Consider the following 17,504-nt stretch of genomic DNA (forward strand, 5'->3'; position numbering starts at 1 on the left):
ACAGAAAGGTCAGAAAGTTCAGCACAGTTATGTAAAGTGAGAGATATCAGACAAACACTGTGTGCAAACATGCAGGGTCGAGCTTACTGTCGAGGTCTGACAGGACTTTGTTCTTGGCTGTGGTGTACTGGGCTGTCAGGTAATCGACTTGCTGCAGCAGGAGACACACAGTATTAATAGATATTAGTTATATTATATTATTGGCTTTTGTTTTTTCAAAAATAAACGGGTTATCGTGAGGACATACTGCAGGCGTGTTGTTAGCGAACGTCTTCAGGTCTCTCATGTTGGTGTTAATGAGCCGCCGAGTGCTTTTGACCTGTGAGCTGATGTTGTGGTTTGCGGCGAGAGCAATGAGAACACCCACACTGAAAAACACATGCAGGATCAATTAGGAGAAGAGCAGTGCAGTGACCACACTTTAACAGCAGAGAGCAGCACAGCTACATAATGGGGACTCCTGCATTATGAGTTTTAATTCTTGCTCACTGAAGATTCAACTCTGCCCTCCACAGTTAGTGATGTAAGAAAAACTGTACGGCTGAGTGTACAAGCTAAACATGGAAAGTGAAGCTAAGCATTAGGATTATGTGGTTAGAATTCACTGTGATTCACTGCAAAAACACCTTATTAGTTTTACAGTAGTGATATTTTAGACTTTCTGTAACAAACAAAAACAATGTAGAAACAGTAAAAAAACAAATCAACAAAAGCAACCAACTGGTTATATTGTTCTTTGGATGTGAGCATTCACATTTGTGCTGTGAAAGGACTCATTCAGATGGCGAGGCCTCTCATGGTCAGCCAAGTAATATCGGTAACACATAACTGTCCTCCACATTTAAATCAAATTTCAGTGGGCTTGCCTCTTCCACACAGCAGGTACTCCGCATGCTCTCTGCATATGAGCAAATAAAGTTATTGGACATTTTTTTTTACCCCACATAAAGGAAAGCATTTTTACATATGTGAAAAATTATACGTGTAAATATGTGGCGCCAACATTGACCTGCTGAGATCTGTTCATTATTACAAGGGTTGTTAACTTTTTGGTCAGACTGCTTTCAGGAGCATTTTTGTTCATATTTTAAGTCGTAACTAATTTTAACGAATAGTCTGGCATGACACCTGATAGTCTTTTAGCTTGTAGGTTGTAATCTATTTGAGAAAACAGATAACTTGTGTAACGTTTTGGGTTCATATGCAGTGAAGAAAGCTATCCAAACCTACCTGGCACCATGTAATTTGACCCCTAAGCCTAATAACTGGTTGTGGCACCTTTGGCAGCAAGAGCTGCAATCAAGTGTTTGTGATAAATGGCAATGGGTCTTTCACATCACTGTGGAGGAATTTGGCCCACCCTTCTTTATTTAATTGTTTTGATTTGGTCACATCTGAGGGTTTTCAAGCATGAATGGCCTCTTATATGATTTTTGAGCCATTCAGAGGTGAGCTTGCTGGCAGGGATGGGAATCGAGAACCAGTTCTGTACAAGAACCGTTTCCCAGTAGTCAAATTCTTTGGAATTGTTAGTCTGTTTGCCTATCAATACCATTTACCGGTTTCTGCAGCAGTTCACTCAGCTAATTTCAGTTTGTGTGCCGGAGATGGAAGATAGTGGTACGGTCTACAGCCTGGATATAGTCATTACATTTAGTTTTACTACACAAAAGGACAAGAGCACAATGGTAAAGTGGAAACTGCATCCAGGTCAGAAAAAAAACGCATTATGCTGCCAACACAACTTCGGCTCCTTGCAAGCACCTGCACACACAGCATGCTAATGCTAAGCTAGCCAAGAACCCAGAGTGATGCTATAAAGCTGACTGAATGCTGACCTCAGCCCAGCAACCAGACCCTGAACTTCAACAGATAACAAAAGCAGTAATGAGCAATCAGGCTTGTAGATGCAGTTTCCATCTGTTTATTGACTGACATATGTCAATGACTTTGTTTTTCAGCTGTTTTTGAGTTTCTTTAGATCGTGGTATGATGTGTTGCTTTTTCAGATTTTTTAGTCTACTTCACTTTGTCAGGCAGATTCTGTTTATTTCTATTTAACCTCTATTTATGCAGGTAGTCCCCTTGAGAATCAATGTCTCATTTACAAAAGAGACCCGTTTCTGACAAACATATTAAAATTACAACAATAAAATTTAAATTTTCTAATGTTTACACAGTTGTATCAAAAACAGGTGCTTTAAACAAGTGTTTAAATGATTTCATGATTCAGCAGGTCTGGCAATAATCATAGCTGGAAATGACTAATGAAATTATACTCCAATGTGATTCATTGGAGTTAATTCATGATTTAGAAAAGGGGCAATGATTTTTTTGCATAGGGCCAGGTAGGTTTGGATAGCCTTTTCCCTTAAAAATTGAAAGAATCATTTAAAATCTGCATTTTGTGTTTATTCTGGTTACTGTGATCATTTTTAATCATCAAAATGTCTTTGATGATCTGAAGTGTGGATGTGTGACAAATATGCAAAAATAACAAATCACCGCAGAAGGTGAAATCTTACAGGTACTTCGCAATACAGAAATCAAAGTAGAGGAGAACCAGTGTCATTAAAATCATCCTCATTTTGGAGTATAGCAGACTGATAATGATAAAAACTGAAGAAGAGGAATGACGACTCACATGATGAAGATGGTTGTAGCAACCAGCGAGGCGGTATAGAAACCTCTGTGACAGTCTGCATTTTTCCTCTGTCTCTGATGCATCTCCCCTCCACAGTTATCACAGCATCGACACATGCAGAAGCACATAGCTATGACGGGGATAAGGACCACAAACACGACGCCGAAGGTTGCACATATGAGAAATCCGGACTCGTACTGGATCCACTGCGGGAGGAGAGCATTCACCCAGTTATCAATCTGCTCTCTGCCCTTTACTTTTGACAGAGATATGCAGTGAAAGCTGTGTTGAGAGGAGTTTACCTGCAGCAACAAGACGACGTTTTCTGGCTGGAGCACCAAACCAGATGTGGAGGTGTGCAGAAATCACACAAGCATGAACAAAAAGAAGACATGCAAACCAGGTCAATGTGACAACAGAGGGATTAAAAAAAGGAGAATCCTCATTTCTAAATGAATAAAGTTTTTCATGATGTGACACAGTCACTTTGTGGTTCCTGCTGTGAAGTGATATTTTAATTTCATTAAAATTATCCAAACACATAAAACTAATAAACTTTAAAGTGAGACACAAAACATGTTTTTTTCATACACTGCTCAATTGTTTTGTGTAAGTATAAAATTAGATAGTGCTTCTTTTAAAGATTTAAATTAAATAAATTAAATTTAAATTATACTTCACAGTGACGTGTCATCTACTAGTAATTTGTGAGCAGTGTGCCCCCAATACAATTGCAAAAACCTGCAAGTACACAATTTAGAAACCCAATGGTCTAACGTCCATTCAAAATATGTTACTGTATCAGAAGAGCATGTGGGGGTTCTGTGGAGGGTAATTGGGGTGGCTACAGCTCGGGAGGTAGAGAAGGTCATCTGTTAATTGGAAGGTTGGTGGTTGGATCCCAGGCTGCTCTTGTCTGCATACCTCAGCATCCTTGGGCAAGATACTGAACCGTGATCCATTCATCATGGGAAAGTTATAAAGCACTTCAGTGTAAAAAGCAAGTGCTTGTAAGAATGAGGCATGTTTTACAAAGTGCTCTCAGTATTCAAGTAGAATAGAAAAGCACTATAAAAGAACCAGTTCATTACCATTTGCTAGTAATTTTAACACTTAACATACCTTTCTCCATTCCTCTATTTTGATTCCACCCATGTTTTGCTGAATGACTTTGACAATGAGATCTGCAAAAAAAAAAAAAGAACACACACATACAGACGAGTGCTTACATACAGAAAAACTGCCGCACAGAGTAGATGCTGTGTTTCAGTGATTTACAGGCAGGTACGTGATGACAAGCAAAGTTGGAGAGGGTAAAAAAGAATCCATTTATGTGCTCACAAGCAGACAACGCGGATTACGTGGGATCGTTTTTTAATTTCCGAGGAGAGGACGGCACTGAGACCGTGTTTCAGTGTTTTAACGGGAGCTGTTTGAATTGTGTAGTTTGTCACCAGTGACTTCAGTTCAGTCCAGCTGTCTGTGTTTACTGTATATAGGTCAGCCAGCGCTAAGCCTACCTGCAGTGTGACTCACAGCAGTGTTACTCAGCATGTAAAAGATGATTACGATATGCTTCTATGGACACAAGCTCACACATACATATTACATGTATGCCTATTTGACAGCATTAAAAGCAGGATATCTGTGCCACGTATAGATACAATCACATCCAAGCGTTCCAACACACTCACATCAAAATACTGTATTTGACAACTCAGCAGAGGTTATTTGAAGTTGTACAATTAAATGACTTCACAGCGTTTGTTTGCCAGATTTCTCACATTAAATCAGTAGTTCACAATTTCTTTTTTCGGGTCTCACTTCAAAAAGATACAAATGTCGTTTACACACATTATTTAACTCAAACACTCAAACGGCTTTATTAAAGTTTTGCATTTTTCTTATTAGTTTTTATTTCTGTTTAAAGTTTTTGTTTCCAGACAGTCTCCGGAGTGGGTTTAGTTTGTATTCTTTTCAGTGTAGGGTTTAGTCTTTAATTATTCTAATATGACAGGTGTTTGTCATGGGCAACCTATTAGACATACAGAGTACAACAGAAAACAAAACAACACTTTCTGAAAGCAGCTGACTCTCAGTCGTCTAGAGATCTCAAATCTCGGTAGACATTTGCATCTGGGCCTTGTTCGGCATGTGCTGATACATTTCAATCACATAGTAGCTCATGATCCAGTACAACTCCCAGGCAACCCTAATGTGAAGTACAGAAGGAAAGTTATGTTTTTCAAGTATTGCACAAACTAATGAGAATTAAAATCTACTGAGAAGTGAAGGAGTCCTGTAAACAGTCATATCTTGTTTCACTAAAATCTGACCAGTACTCTAGGAGGAGGAGTGGTTCTTGTGAAAATGGTGAAAAGCTCCTAGGAAACAACAAAAATACGATCTTGAGCATAATTTGGGTGAAGACTCATTAAGTGATTAAAAACAATCGGACTAAAAATCAGTCCTTGTGCCGGGTGGGCTGAAACTAAAAGTGAGAGCATTTCCACTACTTTTACTTTGTTGTTAGTAGGGGTGCAACGATATTCGTATCGATATTGAACCGTTCGATACAGTGCTTTCGGTTCGGTACGCATATGTATCGAACAATACAACATTTGTAATTTATTTTATCAACTTTCCTTCCGACGATGCTGTCTGTGTTGAGCGCTCAGTGAATCTGTGTTCGACTACTCCGCCTAGGCTGCACTGTCCAGCGCAGATCCACTGAGGGCTCAACACAGACAGCATAGTCAGAAGGAAGAGCGCAGGGCAAGCTAGCGAGACAGAAGTTAAGCTCTCCTTTTAACATGGACCTCCCCCACTCTCATTCAGATCTGGCCGTTTGGAATTATTTTGGTTTTCATGTGACGTATGACCCTGAAGGTAAGCGAGTCATGGACTAAAGTAAAACAGTATGTTGGATGTGCCATGCAATGCTCAATTACATTGGTGTGAACTAGTGTGTTAGCGCAGTTAGCTCGTTAACGTGTTGGCCGTCTAGCCCCATGCACGGAGCGATCGGCGGTAGCTCGTTAACGGAGATTTGCCGTGTTGTGGCGTTAAGGTCATTTCAACGAGATTAACCTGAAAGCACTAGTGGGAACACAACGAATATGACTGCACATTTACGCCGACATCATCCTAGTGCAAAGACAAGTGGAAGCAGACAAAAAAAAGCAAGCATGCTACTAACTTTAGCCGAGTCATTTAGACAGCTGTTAGCACATGATTCTCCTTATGCTGCTGAGAATATAGCCCAGAAGAAGCGGATAGTATAGCTTTTATTTTGGAAAGAGACATTTCTCTGTAATAAACTCTCTTTTCCAAAGATGAGTGATTCCTCAATCAGATACAAGGCTCGCAATATCGCTAGCCCGACGTCCCGGGGCTAGCGATTTTTTTCAGTCGGGCTACCAAAATCTATCTCTGCCCTGCCCGTCGGGCTATTGTAGGAAAAATATATGTCAATGCTTTTGCATTCTTTCAGAAATGTAGCTGGGTAATTATGTCATTGGCATCGGTGAGCCACTGTCAATATGTGACATATTGAAGTCGCGTTTGAATTTGCGCTTGTTTTTTTGCTTTCACTTTGCAATCGTGCGAACTGTGTATAGAGAGCGACAGCACTGATCTGTGAGTGATGATAATTTGTGCACCAATTCCTCTGACATCGTCTTATTAATCGTTAGCTTACTATGCAAACATGACAAGTGAAATCTCCCGCAGCAAGCTTAAACATGTGAGAGGTTGATCGCGCAGAGAATCGCTGAGCTTATGTGAGTGAGCGTGTAAAAGCATTTCAGTTCTGCTGAGCCAAATAAGACAGGTCAGGGTGAAGAAGTGACAGCCAAAGAAAAGCTTACCACAAAACGGAGAAGTTATGACAAATCAGACTATAAGGCAAAAAGAAAGTGCAGCTTTATGGTTTCATGGACAAAAGAATTTCTGTGGCTGCAATATGATGAGCTAAATAACCAGGGCTGCACATAAGTGGTCCGCAGGTGCGCATTCGCTGTCAAAATAAAAAACACGCACAAGGGTTAGGGTTAAATTTAAAAACTGTACTTTTGAGTTAAAATATATATTTACAATTTTAATAAATGACAAATTAAAAATGCATGAACATTTTTTTGTATCGAAAAAATATCGAACCGTGACACCAAAGTATCGAACCGAACCGAACCGTGAATTTTGTGTATCGTTGCACCCCTAGGTGTTAGTGCACAACACTGTTTGCTATTTTTACCAGAAAAATCAAGTTTTTATTTTAGTTAACAAAAAGCATTTTTTAAAGAAAACTATAATAAGGTCAACATAATGTTGGCAAAGTTGTTTATTTTCCCAAAAAGAAAAATATCCAACCTTTTCCCTTTTTTTCTGTCTTTTAACTTAATATTATCTCACAGCAGAGCTTCTCAGATTAGTACCGTGTCATGTGCCACTGCACACAAGCAGATGGAGACCAGTTTAGCAAATAGATGTCCCTCACACACACACGCACGCGCGTGCACACACACACGCACGCGCGTGCGCACACACACGCACACACACACACACACACAGATTCTGGTTCAAGCTTCTGCTTGCACACCTGCTGATCATCAGGTGAGGTGATAAAGTGCACTTCACAGTGTCTACATGGTTTTTAATCTTCTGTTTGTACCGAGCTTACCAAACATTTAATTTCTCTTTCTTTCCCGTGGAAAGTGTGCAGTAATGTCTGTTTTCATAGCAGATTTAATTGATCACATGTCAGAAAATTACTTTTGTGAGTCTGAGGTGGTTTCTTTAAATTACATGGAGAATTACACACACACACACAAAAGCAGCAAATCCATCCAAATCAGAGAATGTTTTACATTTCGTGCTAGAAATTTTTGACAGAGTTAATTATGAATCAACAAATCAATTAGCTACCTTATCCTAGATCTTGTATTGCGTACTATCAAAACAAAGGAACAGATCTTCCAGATGACTGAACAGAACATTTTGTTTTTTTGTGTTTAAATTAATTTTTTATGCATTTATTTTTGTTGACTGGCAACAAACTGTCTTTTTCTTTTTGCATTTTCAGACTTCCTGAACATTTCTGCTCAGTCAAACAAAAGTAACAGTGATGTGTGCTTTTCTTTTGTAACCACACAGATAATCCTCTCAGTACCCAATACTGTGTTTCTGCTCGTGGTGGGAGGGGACTCGCATTTCTGTTTCTCTAATCTCTGTGAAAATGCTGCTAACACTGACCGGCCTGTCACAAAGTGTGAAGACATTTTTACTGGTTAACTCTGCAGATGCAGCATATGAGCACCTCACAGTAGGGTCAGTGCCACCTGCTGTTGCTCAGCTACTTAGTTAGCATTAGCCACTGAGGGCAGTTAAGCTTACACAGCTTAGTTCAGTGACCCAGTATAGGAGCTACCTACGGGAAATGAAAGGAAGAGAAGGGATAAACAAGCATCAGACTTATACCTAAAAGGATGAACAGACCACTGCCCAACATGATCTCATACAACCTCAGTAGTCCCCGAGGAAAACAACTCTATTTTTTTTTTAAATGAGCAAATATAAATAGAAAAATTACCATTTTCTTGCTTTTAGTGTCTTGTGAGAGAAGCTTTTGATTGGTTTTAGTGTAGTTAGTGAATATTTTGTTTTTAATTAAAGACATTTCAATAAATCCCAGCCTGGCCTGAGTGTTTTTCTTACACTATAAAGGCAGTTGTGCATCAGAACTGCAAGAAAGACACAGGTAAGATCAGAAATAAATTATAATAAAAATAAAAATCTAAAAATAAACCCTCTAGTTAGCTAATCTGATCTACAAATCAGAATTTACAACCATCTTACTGTAATCTGTAAATGTAGGTAAACACAATCCTCTACACTGACCTGCTCTGAGAGATTACTGGAAGATGTGGGCAAAATCTTATGCAACCCAACCACCACCTCTGATGCTTTTAGGAGACATTTGCATGCATGAATCATACACTTAACGACTATATTAGTCAGTTTCTATTCATAACTGTTTGCCTTTGTGTTGCAGTTAACAAAATAATAGACTCACGTTCACCATTATGTATGAAAGTTTTTTATTTTTGATCAGAGGGTTTTTAAATTTAGCCATCTAAAGCAATCCAAGCTCGTCAAGCGCTTGTTAGTATTATATACTTTTGCTTGGTGAATAAGACGACTATAGTGGAAATCTGCAATAAGAAATGTAATCAGTCCCAACCATGTTTTCTTGTCTTTTCCCCCAAGATTTATTATCCAACTCCTTCATCCTGACCAACCCCCACTTTAGGAACAGCTGCTTCCAATATTAGCAGCTACCAAGAGCTAACGTATAGACAGACGCTGACTTGATTCAATTTCTTTTCCTTTTGAGTCCCTGAAATTCAAAAGCGCTCATTTACTGCATATAAGTGCATCGGTGCCTGGGTTGCAGTGGAAAAGGTGTTGCTATCGTGATATAAGATCTTCCAAAAACAGAGAACTTTTGTTACTTTCAATAAATGATGAGTGTTACACAATCCATTAAGCGCTGTACTTCATGTCAGCATGAGACACTAAAGGAAGTCAGAGCCAACTGTTTGCTACAGCAAAACTACTAAGAGGATTATGTGCCATGTCTTTTTATGCTTTTGTACAACACACTCAGACCTGTTTCAGATTCACATTTGAAGAGATGAGAAATGAAGACAAAGAATTTGAATTTAAAATGTATTACTCAACATTTCCTTGATGAACTCAATTATCAAGTGAAATTATGAATAAAAGCTGGTTTCCTCCCACAGATCAAAGACTTGCATTGGTGATTATAAACTGGCCATAGGTGTGAATCATCACATTAATGGTTGTCAGTCTCTGTGTGTATGCCAGCCCTTCAAAAGGCTTGTTCTAAAGGTTGCTTCTTGTGTTACAGAATTAGATGAGAAGTCAAGAAAATGGATGGCCTTAAAAGAAAAGTTTAAAAAAAAAGCTAATTTATTTAAATAGCTGTCGATATCCAGCTGCCCAAACATTCAAAGATAAGAACATCAGCTAATATTCACAAACACGGTGCTTGGAAATAATTATTTTTGTTAATATACATAAGAGGCGTACAGAAACTGCAGAAAATGTGTCTACAGTCTCAGATGCTAAAATGCAGGATTTTAAATAATTTCATTCTCCAAAATGTGCGAGTTCCTCTTCAGAGTGATCTAATTTAAGACGCTTGGTAAACATTCCCACAACCAATCACAGTAATTAAGGCAAGCAGACAAACACCAGGACTATGACCCACTTTCGGTATTTGTGTGTGCACACGCCTGTGCATGTATTTACCCAAAGTTGTGAGTGTGTGTGTGACAATGCCATCTGCAGCAGTGGTAGCAGGACAGTGTTAGCATTAGCCTGTGGATGCTAATCCTCTAATCCAGCCTGTGTGTATCAGAGGGATAAGACGCTGCCTCCACACTCAGTGAAAGAGCCCAAAATGCTTCTTCACTGTTAGTGGAAAAAGGGATGAGTGAGTCCCAGAGGAAACCCAGTGTCAGGAAATGCTGATACCCTGCTGAACCTAAGCACACATGTTTTATTCTCTGATAACACTCATATGCAAACAGTTCTGCTGGAATCGCCAAAAATAAATGAAATTTACAAAGTGAGGGGATTTATGGGGATTTGGACACAGTCTGATAACTGTGCCACATTACACTGATTAACTCTTTACTGATTAATTTTCAATGTTCTGACAGACCTGACAAATCTCATCTTTAACACTGCAGCCGAACACAAACCTGCCACCTCTGCAACAACTAACGATGACCGCATCTAAGCTGAGCACATAAGCATGCACTGCAGCACAACAGAAAACATGGACACATAGAGTTTAGTGCAGGACTCCATGGAACAATGTAAACTTACTCAAAAAGTTGTCAACTGCTCTGAACGGAGGCGAAGAACAAGCAGGCAGCAGGAGGAAGTGAATCAGTGAATCAGATTGCCAATAAATCAAATTAATTCAGCTGTCTCACTCAGTGAACAGACTGATTACCCCACACAGTTGAAAAATACTTTTGGCATTTTAAGAGGTTTTTTTTCTTTTTAGTTGTTATACAGTTAGTTATACAATGTTTACCACACCTCTTACTCTTTGAATTCAGATTTTTCAGTCCCATTGCTGTATCAAGATGCATTCATAACCAGACTGATTCCCACCCCTTGCTTTCCTGGCAATTCTCACTTTGGAAAAATACAGGGAAATACTTGCCAGTATTTTATTTTAAAAAATTAAATGTATAAGCTTTACAGATACTACTACTAATAATTCATTTTTTCAAATAGCTTTAAACTCAGATCACATGTGGTGTTTCTTTTGACCACACAGCAGATGTGCTACAGTCTTTAACTGTAGCTGTGCAAACATAAAAGGTGTTTGCATGTGGAAAGACCACAAAACACTACACAACTGTATTACTTCAACTGTAACGTCATGACACATCCAAGTATGTGAAAAACACGTTTCTCAGATGAACATAAATTTTTATGTTTATTAGGACTTTATTTTGTTTAAGACAAACTTTTTCAGCCTCTCGGCACATTATTTTTATTACTTCCTTCTATTAGTACATGAAAAAAAATTATACAAAAGGCTAATGAAATTAGCCTGGTTCATAACTTATGTTAAAAGCAATTTATCTGAATGTAGGGATCGCTAATACCAAAAATTAGACTACCCTCAACTAACCCACATGGGAGTAAAGCTATCAGTATCTCTCAAGTCCATAGAAATGTAAAAAAAAAAAGAAAAATCAATGTATCTTAAAGTTCTTTTATGTTTTGTCTCTCTTTTGATTTGTAAAAACTAATATCATTCAAATTTCAGTGAAGGAAGATGGAAGGGATTCTGGAATTCAAGCAACACTACTGGATTATTTATTTATAATATTACAATTAATATAACCATATTATAATTTTTTCACATTTTTAGGTTTAAATATCAAGGTTATCTGCATATCATGACATCAGTTAATATGTTTTTTTTAAGGATAAAGGAATATTCGTTAATTATCGTTTCTTATGAGAAAATATTTCGTGGAGGCTTAAAAATATGTATTTTATTGAACCTTCTCTTGATTTAGGGATTGTGGCAGCTTTGCAACCACCTGAAACAAACACATGCACTGGTCACTACCTCAGAGGATCAGGATGTGTAAAGCATTTACAGTGGGTAAAATTATTGAACACATCGGTAAATTTCTAAGTAAATGTATTTCTAAAGGTGATATTGACATGAAATGATCACTTAATGTCGGTAACAACCCATCCAATCCACACATGCAAGGAAATCAAGCTATAGATGTCTATAAATTAAGTGACATGTAATAATGAGAAACGACACAGGAAAAAGTGTTTAATGAAATGTATTTAATACTTCGTACTAAACCTTTTGTTGGTGATCACAGCTTCACGATGTATGGAGAAACTAGCCGCATGCACTGCTCGGGTGTGATTCTAGCCAGTTCTTCCCTACAGCCAGTCCTCAAATCCTGGAGGTTTCGTGGACCCATTCTATGAACTCTGAGTTTTATTTGTTTCTGTAGATTGGCTGGGTCATTCTAGTAGCTTTGTTTTCTTCCTCTGAAACCAGCTGAGAGTTTCATGGCTGTGTTTGTGATCATTGCTTCCTGAAATGTCTTTCAAATGTCCTGAAATGTCATTTCCTGGTAGACGGAAGAAGATTTTTATCAAGAATGTCTCATCACATTTTTCCATTCATCCTTCTTTCAATTAGACGAAGTGTGCTAGTGCCATAGGCTGGAAAACGGCCATACACTGTGATACTCCCACCTCCAAACATCACTGTTGGTATGGTGTTTCTGGGGTGATATGCACTGCCTTTTGACCTCTGAACATTGTGTATTATGGCCTCCAGTGATATCAATCGTAGTCTAATCTGACCAGACTATATTCTCCCAGTATTTTACAGGCTTGTCTAAATGTTGTTCTGCATACATGCTTCAGCATGCCTTTTCTTTGCGAATGGAGTATTGCAAGGTGAGTGTGCATACAGTCAAGTGCATTACTTATTGCTTTCCTTGAAACAATTGTACCTGCTGATTAGGGCTGCTCAATTAATCGAATTTTAATCACGATTACGATCTGGGCTTTCAACGATCATTAAAAATGACCGAGCCGATTATTAGCCCCTCCCTCATTTATCCGCGACACCTTAAAGGCCGGTCCGTGAAAATATTGTCGGGCATAAACCGGTCCGTGGCGCAAAAAAGGTTGGAGACCGCTGATTAAGAGGACCCGAGGGAAGCGCGGAAAGCTAAGCAGAAGTTATTTGGAGAGTGACTGCCGTTGGTTGAAAAGAGTTAAAAAAAAAAAAAAAAACTTCAGTGGTGTTGCACACCATTTTATATTATTTTTTTAAAGTCATTGTTAACCCTTTAAAGCCGGTCAGAGCTGCATGCTTCGTTTTGCTTAACTATTGTTAAATCCCTGTAGAACCTGAACCGTGTAAGCTAGCGCAATAATTTGTTTTGCACATGAAACCGGAGGAGTTGTACTTACATCTGATGCCATCAGCTTGTCCTCGGTCACGGTTTCGTTCCACATATAGCTTTGCAAAAATTGCATAAAAAGCGCTTGCAGGAACAAAAACATAATATTCCAGAAACACGCTTCGCCGTTCCTATCAGCTGTTCGTAACACTTCCCACAGTGAAATGATGCACATGCTGTTTTCTTTGCAAATTTGCATCATAGGATTGTTTTTTGTTTTTCCTGCAGTATATAAAAATTGCTGTATCTCCAAAATAAAACTATGAAGACACTCAAAATAAATTTCCTGTGGTGGGAAACTATTTTTTGCAACTTTATTGTATTTAAAGTTTTGAGGGATAAACCTCTTAAACTTCTCCAAGTAGAAATATATGTAAACAAAACAAAAGCGATTTTCAATTTTTTTTGTAGTTTATTGCACTTTTTTGAATTTTATGTAATTACTATGCACTTAATGCATACATATTATTAAAATATGGGCTATAACAGTTGTATTGATGTATAGCAACTTGAAATGCTCCCATAAATGGCACTACAGCATGTAAAAATAAATAAATAAAAATAATATAAGCTCTGGTGGACTTGGTTCTATAGTAGGTCTTAAAGGGTTAAATAAATATCGTCAAATAATCGTGATCTCAATTTCAGTGAAAATAATCGTGATTATCATTTTTGCCATAATCGAGCAGCCCTACTGCTGATTCCAGGTCTTTTTGTAGCTCTCCACAAGTGGTCCTTGGCTCATAGACAACTCTTCTGATATTTGTTTTCACTCTTCTGTCCCAAATCTTGCAGGGAGTAGCTGGTCATGGCAATTTCATAGTGAAATTATGTTCTTTTCACTTCCTGATTACGGCCCCAACAGTGCTCACGGAGAGAGCTCATTAGTTTTACCCATAATGACATATTTCTTGTATGATACCTTAGTAATGAGACAGCTTTTTATGGCACTTCAGATAGGATTGAACCAGGTGGCCAATCAATATCATTTATGTAAGTACTGACAAATTTCAGCTGGTGTCATGACTTTCCATGTCCTTTTCTCTGTCATTTCTCATTATTACACATAATTTATGTACATCTATGGTTTGATTTCATTGCATGTGTGGGCTGGATGGGTTGTTACAGACATCTTGTGAGAATTTCCTTTAGAAATATATTTACGTGTTCAATAATTTTTCCCCTACTGTAAGCTTGAAATTGGAAGCTTTAGAAGCAAATGAACAAAACATATATATGGCACCTTCTTCTGATTTAATGTTCATAACAGTTTTGCTTGACAGTGTTGCATTCACCACAAATGAACACATGCACCTGCCACTGTCTACCAGGCTCAGGTCGTGTAAAGCATTTATACATATACGTACAGGGAGATGATGTGGCATCCAGGTGGGCTACCTGTGTGTGTGATAGTGAGTCATACTGGAATGGAATAGCAGCATATGGTGCAGCGGATTAAGGTATTATGCTGTGATGCAGGTGACTGGGAAAGCTTCCCTTAATCGCAGATCTGCTAATTGATTAGCCAGCCAGCGGCCCTAACCCTGGACACCGAAATGGCAGCAACTTAAAACCTTCAATCCAATTGCTGTGTGTCATCAACCAACGTGACCACCCATAGTTGCACATACAACACATAAACAAACTGTTTTTGATGGGATGTGATCACTGGATTACTTACTGGCCTTCATCACAAAGACAACAGAGCAACATACATTGTTTTTATTGATCCTGTGATCACCTATGAATCACCTGGAGCATGGGCTTGCAGGAGATCATTCATGACAGCTACGGATCCCTTTAAGCTGCTCAACAATCGCATATCATCACAGCATACCACCCCCTTTGTGCTCTTTGAGTTTGAGGGATTTTAATTTTTTTTTTTTTTTTGGGGGGGGGGGGGGGGGGGGGGGTGGCAGCAGTGTTAAAATTAGATAACGATGACATGGCACAGGTTTACCTCTGGGTTTAGGGTTACAGACACAGCAGCACAGCACAAATAACTCGCGCCACAGCAGCCTTGTTGAGGTTATTACTGTTTATTTGGACTTTGCCATTTGGTTTATGACGTACAACAGTCCAGTCAGGTCCCCGACCTCTAAGCCAAGTGAGTGATTTGTGAGCTGCCTGACGTTCAATGCCTTAAAACAAATCATGGCATCAACGTGGGCAGTGAGGAGAATCAAAGTCTAAAAATAAATGTCTTTGTTTAATCAGGATATATATATTTTTAGATTCTCACATTAATTATAGCTTGTGTGGACCCAGACCTTTAAATGGAAAAACAATGGTCCACTTTTTTTCTTTTTTACTTACTTGCTTTAATATTGAAATGCATATCAATATTTTTCTTTCATGTAAAAATATGTTTAATATAGCTGTATCTATTTATAATTAGTTTTTTTTAAATGTGGTTGAATTTACCCAATCAGAAAACATTTTTTTTGATTTTCAAATGGATAAAAATACGAGAAAAATCCATAGACATCTATTAAGTAAGGTTATGCAAACGAATTAGCTTATTCATATGCAGACTAATAGAGTTTCATCCCTGAAAGCCTGCTTTCAGCCAAGAGAAACCCTGCATACACACATTCTCAATTGTACACTTTTCCACCACAATTGCACACTTATTGCACACAATAAAGTATCTCTCTGTCTCATGTCCTGTGATTGTGACTGTGATTACACTGACAAGTAATGCACTTCTTACATAAATGGACTGTGCACTTGTATTTCATATATAGACAGATATGCATAAACATATGTATACTGAGCATCTGTACAGCAGCATCTGGATGACAAGTAAGGTTGAGTCAAGTTTGTGGTCATAACGAGTTCTGCTGCTGTAAATAACAGATTATAAACCGGGTGCTAAAAATACTTGCTGAACTTTCTCCTCAGGTAGCCTAATTAAATGTGATTGGTCGCACCTGTTCGAGCCGCACTAACGTTGAAGTTGAACTAGGCCACGGTGGTGCACCGTAAAGACAACGTCCTGGGAATAGGAAACACGGGTGGGGAGGTGTCGGTAATCTCACCTTTGGGAAAGGGGTTCGGCTGAATGATGTAGAGAAACGCGTGGACCATATGGAAGAGGATCCCCATGCTCCCTGGCTCGTAATAAGCGTGGGTGTCGTAAACCGCCGCTGGTACAAACCCAAAATCCAGCGGCTCCACCGGCGGAGGTGAGCGCTCTCTGCGGGAGTCCGACCGGACCTCAGCCGGTACCGCGCCCCTCTCATCCGCCTGCTCTTCGCTGCCTGTGGCCCCCCAGCAGAGCAGCAGCACGAGCCAGCGTGTCCACAGCATGGCTCCCCAAGGTCCTACTCGGTTTCCAAAAAAAAAAAGTATGAGGGGGAAAGGAAACACAAAACTGGAGGGAGAAGGGGGGTGACACCTGTCCCTCCGGGTGGTGTTTTTTTATCCCCACACCGCAAAAACAACCGTCCTAAGGAAAAGTTTTAAAAACAACATCCAATGGTCGCAGGAGTAGCAGCCGTTAGCTACGGGTTTCCCGGTACGGAGTCATCACCGACATCTTCCCGGGGCTCCGGCGGCCGAAGACGAGCGCTCACACATTCTCACCGGCTTCGTCCTGCGAGCAGCCTAATCTCGCGTGCACGTAAAAGGCTCGAGCACGCTCGCGCGCGTTTGAAAGCTGGTCGGGAGCATCTGTGGCGCGCGACACCGCTCTGACCAGCCACCTGTCACCCTCTCTCTCTCTCTCTCTCTCTCTCTCTCTCTCATCCCCAGGTGTACTGTTCAAGCAGAGGTTCAGAGAGGGTCAGCTGAGCACGCCCGCTGACTTCACAACAGGAAACCAAAAGGTGGATTTAAGCAGGCTGTTTGTTTGTCCAGGACAGAGTCAATACAGTAAAATATAACGAGGTGTGGAGATTTTTGTTAACTAAAAATAACAAAATGAGTGAATAAAAACCAAAAATGTTTTTTAAAAAAAATCATAAATCTTGCCTCTGCTATTCATACTGTCTTACTATTTGGCTTTGGTTTGTGTTCTTTTTCTCTCAGGAATTAAAATTCTGCTTCCAACATCTGAGCCAATAACGCAACTGGTATAAATTTTGAGCTTTTTGACCCTGCAGTTGATCCAACAATCATCATTTTGAAGGGTTTGGTTCATGGGGAGATATTTTTGTGTATGAACGTGTTTCAAGCTTGATACATTTAGTCTGAGCCTGCTAAAGTAGCTTTGCATGATTCAGAAGTTCAGAATAATCTTGTTTTAAATACTGTTTGACTTGGCTACACCTTGGGCCTCTGTGAGTAAAAGTGAGTCT

General features: G+C 39.3%; 1 protein-coding gene across 5 annotated transcripts in view; it reads right to left on the reverse strand.

Annotated features, from left to right (window-relative positions):
• Positions 1 to 16,933, reverse strand: part of prom1b (prominin 1 b) — a 28,596-nt gene extending 11,663 nt beyond the window's left edge. For all 5 annotated transcript variants that reach the window (XR_014920851.1, XR_014920850.1, XR_014920849.1 and 2 more), the window contains exons 1-6: positions 16,245 to 16,933; positions 3,767 to 3,828; positions 2,947 to 2,973; positions 2,645 to 2,850; positions 248 to 368; positions 88 to 151 (exon numbers count right to left, since the gene is read on the reverse strand). Coding sequence is in view for 2 of the 5 variants with exons in the window: in XM_085458941.1 (XP_085315067.1) it covers positions 88 to 151; positions 248 to 368; positions 2,645 to 2,850; positions 2,947 to 2,973; positions 3,767 to 3,828; positions 16,245 to 16,515 (751 nt within the window). In the remaining 3 variants the exon portion in view is untranslated. The remainder of the gene's footprint in view (positions 1 to 87; positions 152 to 247; positions 369 to 2,644; positions 2,851 to 2,946; positions 2,974 to 3,766; positions 3,829 to 16,244) is intronic.
• Between the last annotated feature and the right edge of the window lie 571 nt (positions 16,934 to 17,504).

This window comes from Copadichromis virginalis, linkage group LG6 (genome assembly GCF_057382275.1).
Source record: "Copadichromis virginalis isolate Kocher_CV1m ecotype Utaka linkage group LG6, C_Virginalis_male_GT1.1, whole genome shotgun sequence".
Taxonomy (NCBI): domain Eukaryota; kingdom Metazoa; phylum Chordata; class Actinopteri; order Cichliformes; family Cichlidae; genus Copadichromis; species Copadichromis virginalis.